The sequence below is a fragment of the Lygodium microphyllum genome, chromosome 21 (genome assembly GCF_053477565.2).
Source record: "Lygodium microphyllum isolate KBCC chromosome 21, Lygodium_microphyllum_v1.1.10, whole genome shotgun sequence".
Taxonomy (NCBI): domain Eukaryota; kingdom Viridiplantae; phylum Streptophyta; class Polypodiopsida; order Schizaeales; family Lygodiaceae; genus Lygodium; species Lygodium microphyllum.
In genome coordinates, this window is record NC_141155.1 from 99,731,385 (window position 1) to 99,744,161 (window position 12,777).

At 41.7% G+C, this 12,777-nt stretch overlaps 1 protein-coding gene across 4 annotated transcripts in view; it reads right to left on the bottom strand.

Annotated features, from left to right (window-relative positions):
* The window catches only part of LOC148018351 (pentatricopeptide repeat-containing protein At4g18975, chloroplastic-like), a 69,447-nt gene extending 57,207 nt beyond the window's left edge, over positions 1–12,240 (bottom strand). For all 4 annotated transcript variants that reach the window (XR_015687765.1, XR_015687766.1, XR_015687764.1 and 1 more), the window contains exons 1-2: positions 12,018–12,240; positions 11,827–11,909 (exon numbers count right to left, since the gene is read on the bottom strand). Coding sequence is in view for 1 of the 4 variants with exons in the window: in XM_087662239.1 (XP_087518365.1) it covers positions 11,827–11,885 (59 nt within the window). In the remaining 3 variants the exon portion in view is untranslated. The remainder of the gene's footprint in view (positions 1–11,826; positions 11,910–12,017) is intronic.
* Between the last annotated feature and the right edge of the window lie 537 nt (positions 12,241–12,777).

Sequence of the window (12,777 nt, forward strand, 5' to 3'; positions counted from 1 at the left end):
CCCTATTTTCTGGCGCCCCATTTCAGGCAGTTTTTCGACTATTTATAGTCGATGTTTCCAGCAGTCTGGTCACTATTCATTCTCTGTCGCAGATTACAGACCGGTGCCGTGCAGATCTCTGTCTCTGTTCGCAGATTTCAGACAGCAGACAGTGCAGACTGCAGCAGACTTCGAGGTGGACAGCAGGTCGCATCGTCGAGGTGGAGACACGCAGTCCAGCGCACTGCGCCCGTGTATATCTTTGTATTCAGCATTCTTTATACAGCAGATTTTCAGTGTACACTGTCTCTTTCTCTCCCTTCTCTCTCTGCGTTCTCTCACTCTCAGTCCTACGCTTCCGCACCGCTGCACTCTGACAGCAACTTGGAAGGAAGTAGAGGAATTGAGGGTGGATGCCACGAGGATGTGAAATTTTGAGATTCTTTAATCTTGCTGATAACATTTGATTAAGTTATTAATCAAATGTGCAAGGTTATTTAGCAATGTGATGCATATGGCAGTTATTTCATGGTAAAAGGCCAAGGAACCTCAAGATGCAGTGGGTGTCAAAGACAAAAGTTGTGATAAGTTATGTCAAGATTAAATGTGCAATGTTATTTAGCACATGTGATGCACATGGCAGTTATTTCATGGTAACCGGCCAAGGAACCCAAGGATGCAGTGGGTGTCAAAGACAAAAGTTGTGATAAGTTATGCCAACTAGGCTTTGTGATAAGTTGAGCTTGTCTTAAAAATTAATTAAATGGCTAAATAATGCTGAAAAATGGATTTAGAAGGTTGCCACTTGGCAAAAACGCCCATGCAAACTGAGAAAACGTTTTTGGGGATTGGATCTCAGTCATTTAGTTAGTTTACAGCTTGGGAGAGGGAGAGAGGGTTGTTGGTCCATTTTCTGATAAAAGAACAGCAATTTGCTGCAGATGACAACCATATAAGGGCCTCAACAGGCAGGTGACAGCAAGGAGTCACCTTCCAAGGACTGGCAACAACATTAATGATCAAGTGACTGCATTTTGGAGGTGTCTGGCAATAGGTGACTGCATTGAATGCAGCTAGAGCAGGCAGTAGGCAAAATTTAGGGTTTCCTCGCGAAGAAAATCGGATTTCTCTCTCATCTTTGCTTTCTTTCGCCTTCTCCAACCCATTCTCAAGCAATCTGAGCATTTCTTAGCCGTTTATGGAGCGTCATGGTCATTGCCCCATTTCGTAGATGAATAAATTAATGGATTTTGTGTATAAATTGTCGATGCACCTAAATTTCTACACAAATTAGAGTTTGACAACCACCTTGGGACCCATGCCAATTGATGAAGGCATTATAAACTGAATTCAGCACCTGAAATTTGTGTGATTGTCATGCCAACCCATTCATTGTAATAGCATTTGGCCAGTTGGTGGTTCCAATTGTGCAAGTCTAGGTGAAAAATCAAGGAGCAATTGGCCCGAATTGATTGCTAATTGTTGTTGCAACAAAGGAGATTGTAAAACTCAAGCTTATACTCATTCTATTAGCAATCAACTTATCAAGTTAAAGAAATACCGAAAGGGGCGCCAGTTTTGGGGCCAAAAGGATGTCCAATGTCCAAGATTATTAAGGTAATTTGTGCATTTCAAGTTATATTCATTTGCTGATTGCTGTAGTTAAGTGCTTAACCAAGAAATTACCACCCTTTCCAAGAAGGAAGGCTGGTTTCAATGGGGGAGGATCAGTAGACGACGAAGAATCGCCTATAATAGAACCATCAATAGGATCCTCAGAGACTAAAGTCTCCTCGAAGATCACATCCCTGCTCACCTCAATCTTCCATGTCGTTAGGTCGTAGAGTCAATAGCTCTTCATGGTAGTGTTGTAGCCCATGAAAATGAGCTTCCTGGACTTGGAGTCAAGCTTCATCTTTCTCTTCTTCTTGTCCATATGGACAAATGCATCACATCCAAAGATGCAGAAGTGAGACATGGATGGCTTTCGACCAAAGAAAGCCTCATAGGAAGTCGTGTCCTGTAATGCAAAAGTCAAGGAATGATTGCGGATGTGAACCATAGTAGCCACCGCCTCACCCCAAAGGATATAAGGAAGACCCTGATGCTCCAACATCAAATGGGCCATCTCTAGCATTGTCCGATTCACACGCTCCACCACACCATTCTCTGAAGGTGTGTTCAGATGGGTATACTCCACCCAAATGCCATAATCCCTACAAAACTGAAAAAAGAGGTTAGAAATAAACTCTCCATTGTGATCTACTCGTACGCCAAGAACTTTGAGGTAGTCTATCTCTCCACAAACACCTTCCACTCGCAGAAACAAGAGTATGCCTCGCTCCTATATTCCAAAAAATAAGGCCACACATAATGAATGAAGTCATCTATAAGCAACATCAAACACTTGGCCTTCCCAAGGAAGGCAGTGCCCATAGGTCCGCAGAGATGAGCATGAACCAACTCAAGCGGAGTAGAAGCTCTTCAAGTGGCAACCTCGGATAAGGCTGCCTACGTTGCTTGCCCCAAACAGCTAGGGCACAAAGTGTGAACAGGAGGGAAATCAAGAAGTCCCTCAACCATCTTCTTCCGAGAAGCCCGTCGTATAGTATCAAAATTGAGATGACCATAACGAGCATGCCAAAGCAGCCCAAGCTCGTGGAAAGACCTCGTGGCTAAGGCTATGAGCGTGTAAAGCCCACCCTCTTAGGATCCTATCCAACGAGCGGCACCTGTTAAAGCATCCTCCACTGTCACCACATCTTGCATAAATACCACGTGGGTACCAAGCCATGTAAGACCATGGACAAACAATAGGTTAAAACCTAAATCTAGTACATAGAAAACTTTGGCCAAAGAAGACTGCTTGTCTGGCAGTAAAGAAATAGTTTCCACATCTCAAATAGGAACGATAGAGTTGTCACCAATGGTGATTGTGCCCTCTCTAGCACTCAAATCCTAAAGCCAATCTTGCTTGTAGGTCATGTTAGAAGAGGTCTCATTGTTAACAATCCAAGGCTTTGTTGAGCTAAAATATGCATTACTTGCTAATTAGCCTCTTAAACAGCCCTAAAACACACTAAAAATGATCTTTTAGAGTAAAAACCCTAAAACGGGGAGCGGTTCGAGAGAGTTCAATGGAAACCCTAATTTTTGGGGCTCCCTTCCACATCTATAAGTAGATAGGCTGCCCCCATTCAGCCTCATTCCGTCTGTGCAGGTTTCTCACTCCACGTGCAAATTTCAGCCATCAGCCTCCTCCCACGTGGCTGTCTAGCCCTCGAGACTGCTGCCACTCCATCCATGTTTGCTCCTGCTGCTGGCACCTTCATCCATGCTAATGTCAGCTGTTGGTGACATCATCATCTATTGCGATCTGATCATCCAATCATCACTAGCCACATTAGACATTGTTTCAGCCTATTGTTTACAGCAGACTGTGCGCAGTTTCCAGCCTCCGATCGGTGGTACACTATTGTGTTTACCAGTTTCCAGCCTCCAGACTGCTGTGTTTTGGTGACCAGCCTGCTGCCATTCACTATTCAGCACTCCTACACTCCGACTGGTGGTCACATACTTGGGATCCGTCTCCAATGGACATCACACTCCGACCTTGCTTTGCCCTTGAGCACACTGTACACTCTTACATTTATTTACAGCATTCATTCACTTCAGAGTTGTGTTCTCTCTCTCCCTTCTTCTATTTGTGTTTGAGTTTTGAGTTTTGCGTTTAGGGTTTGAGTTTTGCCCTCTGTGTCTGTGTCTATCTCTTTGTGTTTCTATCGTGGTCGTACACTCTGTGTCCTTAGTGCAAACCCTAGCAGTTTTCTTCACAGGCTTCTCCTAAGCAAAAGAAGCAAGAGATGTATCCTCCTCGACAAATACATGTACAAAGACAGACTCTATCATCACCAAGGCAGCCTTCATATCCTTCGAACCTTCTCCTTGGGCTTCAAATGGGGGTACTTTTGCCAACACTTCTCTTTGGAATGAGTGCCCTTCCCATAGTATAGGCACTTGAGCTTCTTCTCCTTCTTCTCATTCTTTTTGTCCTCTTGCTTCTTGTCCTTGGCTTGCGCCTTTTTCCCTCCACCTGTACCTTCAATAAATGCCTTGGTGGAACTAGAACCACTAGCCCCAACCTCTCTGAGTCGTGTGTCATGCTCTAAGACAAGCGGTGAAAGTTTCTCCCATAAGTGTCTCTCAAGTCCTCAATGTAATAAGGTTGGTGTAGAAAACATCGAACCAAGGTGATGGCAGCTGACTCAGAAGGATCATAGCCATGTCTTCAGAGAATATCATCCGACCAAGAGAGGCTAGAAGTCCCATCTGTTGGATCCTTCGTAGGTTGAGGGATGGAATCTAAAACAAGAGCCCAAAGATCAAAGGTGTTGAGTATGCACTCCACCTTGCATGGCCACAATGAATAGTTCGAACCATCAAGTTTATCTTCTTTGGGTAATGAAGGTAAGACTGGCACCTACACTGAGGGTATCAAGGATGGCACCTTCACTTCAAACGGAGCCTTCTATGATAGATGAATAGAAGGGGGACAGGTGCAAATGGGGGACTTCTCTTGCTAACTATAATCACCATAATCGTGTCTTTGCTCAGAAGAGTGTTTGGAAAGAAGCTCCTCCTCTGTGTCATCAAAGTTCATGAACTGGTAAGACATCTTTGATCCTCCAATCACCTAGAAAGTTATGTTTATCAAAGGAAGGTTGTTGCCTACGCCAAAGAGCTACTGCCTGTACCAGGAAGCTACCACTGTTAAAACGCAAATTTGTGTTTGCTGCAAAATGCAGAAAGCTAGAGTCGCCAGATGACTGAACAAGGCCGTCTAGTTCTGGAGGATGTCGCTTGGTCTCCGAAAGGTCGACAGGGATTTGGACAACTTGTGTGGGCTGTAAATACAATAAATGCAGGCTGAAAATCTGTGTTTTAAAGATCTAGGCTGCTCCTCCACAGTGAAAACCTGCTCTTCTACAAGTATCAAGCGTAGGGTCGTTAATGACCACAAGAAAAAAGACTTCATCAAAGTCAACACCATGTTCTTGCTTGAAACCCTGCCCTTGGGCTACTGCATATAAATTTCATCACGTAAGTCCCCCATGTAGAAAAGCCGTCTTTACATCCATATGATAAAGGTCTAGATCTAGCTGAGTAACCAATGCAAGTATCAAGCATAGGGTCATCACTTTGACCACAAGAAAAAAAACTTCATCAAAGTCAACACCATGCTCTTGCTTAAAACCCTTAGCCACCAATTTGGCCTTACAAGTGGGCTTAGGTCGTCCATCGACACTTTTTAAATTATATACCCACTTGCATAGCAATATCTTCTTACCACTAGGCAAAGGAACCAAATCCCACGTATGGTTACTCTGTAAAAAGGAGTCAAAATCTGATTGCACAGCCTTGTACCATGAGTGACTATCATCTCTATGCATGGCCTCATCATAAGAGAGAGACTCACCTACATCTGTCATCATCACATATCCATGGAGGGCATAAAGCACTCAGGCTGATGTCTAGCTCTAGTAGAGTGTCTCAAAACAAGTTGATCATGCACAATAGGGGGATCCTAGGCCACTGGAGTATCAATTGTTGCACGCTGTCTAGCTAGCTATACATGAGCAAGAGGCTCCTAAAAGATCACTCGGCATACCTCAACCACCTACTCAGGCTACTTATGTATCTTTTTCTCATGAAAAACTACATTATGGCTGCAAATAACCCAGTGAGCTTGCAAATCCCATAGGTGATAGCCCATCTCACCTATATCCCCATAACCAAGAAAGATGCATTTCACAGACTTAGGATCCAACTTATTGCGCTTGTCCTTAGGAGCATGGCAAGAGTACCTTACAACCAAAGACGCGCAAATGAGCTTATATAATGGAGATTTTCTAGTTTATATCTCCTCTGTAACCTAGCAATTAGTAGCAATGCAAGGGAACGTCTTAATCAAGTGTACGGCAGTAGTAACTACCTCAACCCAAAAGTGTTGCAGTAAGCCTACTTGGCTAAGCATACTACAGACTCTCCTAAATCGTCCTATTTATGCATTCGGTAACACCATTCTGGGAAGGGATGTAAAGGGCGATCAATTGACATACTCACCCTCATCGCAAAATTGCTCAAAAGCTTTCAAGGCATACTCACCCTTATTATTGGGCCTTAGGCATTTCAGCCTATACCAAGACTAGTTTTCAACAAGAGTAAGCTAACATTGAAAGGTAGACAAGACATCTGATTTTTGCTTAATAAAGTAACCCCAAACCTTATGTGAGTAATCATCAATAAAGGTGACAAAGTACTTTGCACCACCTAGCGATTGATTGATAGGGTATAGGACCACATACATCTAAATGAACAAGAGCCAAAGGCTCACCCATGTGCTTCATGCCAAACTTCTTATATGTATTACATATCTGCTTGCCATATAAACAATGATCACAAGACTCAAAACACTTATAGTCTAGGGACAAAAGATATTACAAACTAGTAAGCACTTTTGTTCCTTTTACCCAAGGCGACAATGTCAAAGAGATACATGTGGAACTACAGCCACAACCAAAACATGGTCACCTGACCCAAATACAAACAAGGGATAGAGAGCACTAGACTCGGCACCACATGCAATAACAAGATTCCCACATGTAATCTTCTATCATAAGGACATGTATTTTTGAAACCTCACTTAATATGTGGATTAATTTTCAATCACATGGTTAAGTGAATGTTGTACGTGTGAGATGTAACTGGGGTTAGAGTAAATTTATGAGTCTGAGACCCAAGGAAATCACGAGATGTCAAATGTAAAAGTTACTATAACGCACAGGTAATTGGTAGTATATGGTGCCAATTGTAGCCTAGGTCATTCATTTGGCCATAAGTGTCAATTATTAGTAACGTTAGAGAAGTGGTATTTAATAGTACCTAACGCCAATCTGATGGTCAAAGATGACGTGAAGATACTCGAGAATGGAAGTTGCCTAGCCTATTTAATTATTGGCCAGTTGGATTATTTTTCAAGGCATTGAATTAATTATTAGATTAATTTTCAGTATTTAATGCTGAAAAAACCATTTGGAAAGGTTGCCACTTGTCAAACATACCCATGCAAAACTAGAAAACGTCTCTAGAGGCTGGAGAGAGGCATTTGAGTGTATTTTAGCCTGCAAGAGAGAGAGAGAGAAGATGCTGTTGGTTTGATTTGTAACCATTGGAGAACCTTCTGAGATAACCAAGGGTAGGAGAAAACCAATCAATAGTAGGTAACAGCATCTTCAGGCTTTTGAGATAGGGTAGCATTAATAAATGACTAATTTTCTTCAATTCTTTGTATCTACAAGCTATTGAGACAGGGTAGCAACAATAAATGACAGATTTTCTTTAGTTCTTCGCAAAGAAAGTCTGAATTTTCTCTCTTCTTAGCATTCTCTCTCATCCCCCAGCCTTGCTCCGAATATTACAACATTAAGATCACTAGAGACTGAGAAATTTCAGATTTATCTACTGTAAACCCTAATCTACAAAGCAAAAATTAGGATTTTGCAACATCCTCATGAAGCATATCAAAAATTGGAAGCTCCAAAACTTGGATTCAATAGGGCTGAAGTTGTTTTCGGTCAAATTCAGATGGAGAGACCAGCAAATCAATGAATTTGGGGCATTTTCCATCTCCATCAAAGTGGGTGAAGGCAATTGACTGCTCGAATCAAGGGGCAAATTAAATTGAAGACTTGCTGATCATTTTGGACAAGGGGAGTTGGAATACCGAAAGGGATTGGGAGAATCCCATTGTACATCAACTTCTTCTTTAGTTAAGTTAAATAAATACCGAAAGGGGTGTCAGTTTTGGGGCCAACAGGGTGTCCAATGTGCAAGATTATATAGTAGAGTGTGCATTTCAGTTTTGTGAATTAGTTAATTGCTGTAAATAGTCCTTAATTAGGTTATTTACCACCCTATCCGAGGAGGAAGGTTGGTTTCATCTTCCATGAGAAATCACCAAAAGAGACAAAATAACCTGCATCATCCAAGGTGCCAACAGAGATAAGGCTCTTTGTGAAAGTCGATACATGACGTATATCATGAAGAGTGAACATGCTACGTAAACCAAAACTGCAAGTGGACATCAGTAATACCAACTATCTTCAATGCCATGTTATTCCCCAAACGAATAAATCTAGTCATACTACAATAAAAGTGAAACCACTCTCTATGAGGTCACATGAAAGAAAACCCTTGAATCTATCAACCAACACTGAGTATATCCTAACAAAGCATCAACCAACTGTGAAGCATCCAAGGAACAAGCTGCCAGTATGAAATCATCAGACACATCAAGCTACACCACATTAATCTCCTCAATCTTAACGCTAAACTTGCTAGATACAATGTTGCGATCATCATTCTTTTCTTGCACATTACCCTTTCTCTTTTCCTTACACTTTTCTCGCATTTTATGGCACTATGGCCGAATATGACTTGCTTTCCCACAATAATGATGAGTAAGATTGGACTTATAGCCACAGGACTTATTGCAGGACTATCCACATGTCCTAGACTAAGACCTTTGAGAGTCTCTACCACGGCCATTTCCATACTTCCAACCTCTCACAATCAATGCATGTGACGTACGGGAAGCATCCATATTCTTTCTGTTCACCTCTTTTGTCAAGAGGGCACTCTCAACATCTTGCAATTTCAGCCCATCCTTAAGGTGTTAGCACATAGAGCCGTATGGAATGTGTCCCACGACTCAGGTATAGTACCAAGCAAAAATAAAGGATGCAAAGAATCCTTGAACTCGATCTTCTATGAAGCTAGATGGTTAATGATGGAGTAAAACTCATTCAAATGTGCAAACATAGAAGTCCCTTCCTTCATATAAAGGTCCATCAAATATTTCAGCCAATACATTTGAGATGCAGAACTCTACTTGTTATAAAGATTCTTAATCTGTGTCCAAAGCTGATATACAATCTAATTTTCAGTCACAACATTGTAGTGAACCTACTTAGAGAGGGACAAAATGATTGTGGACTTGCACAGCTCACCTAGTTCAGGCCAATCCTCAACCTCAATGTTTTCGAGTTTAGCACCCTCATTTTTTAGTAGTCTAACCTGCAATTTCTGCATTAAAACCTACCATATTTGTGTCTTCCAATAGCTATAGTTGGTCCCATCCAATTTTTCAATATTGAAGATAGCACTATTGTGAAAACCACCAACCATAATGAGACCAAGCAACTGCATAGAAAGGCAAAACATGCTATTGTAATTTCTTGTAAATCAGCTCCAAAACCACTGTCAAATCAAGCTGTAAACAAGAAACACTGCCAAGGTAATGAGCTGTCCACAAACTACAATCAAGAAACTATCAAGTACAAGTGCGTACTATCATAAAGAATGCACAAATCAGAAATGATAAGCTGCTATGATAAACTGCAGCAATAGGTTAACAACCTATCTGAGTAATCAAGAGGAAAAAGCCAAAAACAACTGGTACTGAAGACTATCACAACTGCAATGTGTCAGTAACCATACATGCACAGGAGGCATAGACATCACGCACAAGGTAGGTCTCAAGGGTAAATGAAAAGGACTACCAAATGCATAATCCACTAAGCAAAGATCAATACATAACCCAAAAGCATACAAATACCATTGGCAATACCCTAACAAACATAAGTGCCAGATCCAAGCAAAGAGATCAAATCAAGCCACAATAGGATAACTATATCTAATACATATCGAGAGAGCATCTACATGTCACAATGAGTCCCACTGTCTCACTTTAATACACTCAAGCTCAACTACAAATATCAAGTGCTTGATGTAACATCCAAGTGTCAAGTAGTGGCTCCCAGTGAAACAAAAGTCAAATGCTGGACAAGCATAAGAAGCCCAACACATCATGTGTGTAACATCTAGACATCCAATATCCATATGACAAACATCCGAAAGCATGGAGCCCAAGTAGTCTGCAAAGCTCTTACTATGGCATCTGAGTAACATCCATAACAGTGGAATGACAGCCAATATCAATAAAGTCAAGCTCCAATCTCGGCTCAATAGTATGTCATGAGCACAACCAAGTATGTAACATCAATGGTATACACCAGTGTAACATCCAAAGTGACTAGGAAGTATCCAATGGCAATAGGCATATAAGATCACTCATAAAAGAGTATGCTGCCCTATTATTCCAGCAGGGAGATCTCTAAGAAAACTAAGCTAAATGAAATGTGTGCTCAAACCACTTCAATAGCATCCATATCAATGCCATATCATCCCCCAAGTATCTGACAGCAATACATGTGCATATGCACATCCCGAAAAGCATATACAAACTCCAAACAATGAAGTGAAGCCTTCATAGACCTGTAAGCAGCAGGTCTACTGCAGTATACAACAATGAGCTGAAGTCTATGAGCTCAAATCTCATGTTCAATGCTCAATGCCAATGCCCATGAGTGTGCCAAAGGTTACCCCAAGTGGCCAAGAGTGCCAAATGCCACACGGGAGTTGGAGAGGATGATCAAGCTAATTAGGAATGGGAGTCGATAAACACGCACAAATCATGTTGATTTGCTGATGTTGTATGTTGCTATTGCTAGGCCAAATGAGGCACAAGGGAAGCTCCAATAAGTCTTAGGGAAGCCCTGGAACAAGCCTCAAGTAATGGGAGGAAGTCGAGTAAAAGATGGAGCTCAATGCACACCTTGGAGTGAATGATCCATGGCTGCCTTGAAATGAACTGCTATAAGTATTCACGAGCTGAAGCAAACTAAAGGGGAAGAGCTTCTCGATCTAAGCTTTAATACTAGTTGAAGGGAGTGAGCCCAAAGTGGAAGCCTGCGAGCGAAAGAAAGAGCTATGTTAGAAGGAGCGAGAGAGACCAAATGTGAAAACTCCAACAATCACAATACATGACCAACTTTCCCTTATTCAAATGTCATTGAAAGAATAAAAATTAAGTGACAATGATGGGTACCCACCACCTACAATATATAGGTGTGCGGGTACCATCAATGTAACTAATACACGGGCGACTAAGTGCAGGTGCCTTTACCCCCAACACATAATAGTTAAGAGAGGTAGTCCCCAAATGATAGCATAATTTCTCCACCTATTGGTACCTAAGTTCATCTAGTGACTTGCCACTAGTGATGTGGATTCTAAACCACCCCTTTAGTGCCTTATGCCTTGTCTAAGTAGTTCATGGCTTATTTGACAAGTTTGAACCTCACCCTTTAGACTAGATTCTTAGGATCCCTAGGCTAATTTAGAATCTTTAGGCTAATGAGGTTTAGGCCGTTTAGGCTAAGGTAGGATAGTCTTTCTCCAAGCCGGTCTGACTAGATATTTAGGATAATTTTCCTTGTAGACCTCTTTAGACTAAGATAGGTTATTCCATCTTTAGGCTAGTCATTTCTTTGTTACACTTGTCGTGTTCCTCTTGGTGGTTCTGTTCAAAGCAATTTCTCATACAAGAGTAATTGTTACCTTCATACTAGAAAACGTTTTTTTTTTCCAAAATTTAACTACGCTACTCTTGGTGGGGTACTTTGATAGCTTAGAGATGTTGTCTATTTACACTTCCACTCATTATCAAGCGGAATCTCTCTCTCTTTTTTTTCGTAAACGGAATCTCTCTCTCTCTCTCTCTCTCTCTCTCTCTCTCTCTCTCTCTCTCTGTGCGTAACTTACAGTCCTTAGGATTGTAACCATCAGCATAGTTAATTGGTTTTCATTTTCATTATTGTTCTCAAGTCGAGACAATATGGTGAGAAGCACTCAATCCAACAGAGGAATCAAAGCAAGAGCATGTACATGTTTTCGTGCATTGAAGAAGCTCGTGCTGCCATAGCGTTCCCATTCAGCAGCAGCATCTCTCTTTTTCTCTGCAGCACAGCCTGCAAGTGCAAAGAGACAAGGAGCTCAGTCTACAAGAAGAGAGAGGAAGTAGAAAAGAAGAAGAAGAAGAAGAAGAAGAAGAAGAAGAGGAAGGAGAAGACGAAGACCAAGAAGTCGACGTGCAGCAGCAAGGGGGTCTTGGGGTCTTCTTGCAGTCGCACACGCAGCCGGCAATTCGAAAGGGGAGGAGGTTTCAGCCCAAAAGCTCGCAGCTGACGGTCTCTCTCTCTCTCTCTCTCTCCGTTTTAGAAGATGGGGCACGTCGAGCGACCTCGGCTCTCGGCTCTCGGCTCTCTCCTACGCGCACTCGCTCACGTGAATTCTTTCTCGCTTTACCCCCTTAATTATCACTAATTCGTCCCTAATCCAGGTTAATCTCACTTATCAAGTCCTTGCTTTTCACATGCATTAAATTTTCGATAAATTTTCTCTTCGATTTCCTATCAATGTGTAGTCAAAGATTCTAAGTATTTGGCTCCAAAGTCTTGGGGATGTCTTCCCATACATTAGCTCGATAGCTTGCCCCAAATCAAGCATCACTAGTGGTGCCACATCACACCATCACCCTAAAATTGTAATTTTGGATAGCAATCTAATTTTGATGATTTGATTGCCCTCAAATAGTCTTGTTCAACTATTTGATCATTCCATGAACTACCTCATTTTGGATTAGGCATGGCTATGCAATTGCAACATGCATCTTTCAATGGTGGAGAATCAATTGTTAATGGCAGTTCATCATGCTCAACAACTATTATTTCCCCCACCCCTAAACATCAAATTTGGTCTCATTTGAGATGGGATGGAAAGGATGCACATGCACATATATTGATTTCCCTATCATGCAAGCAATAGGTCATTCTTCAA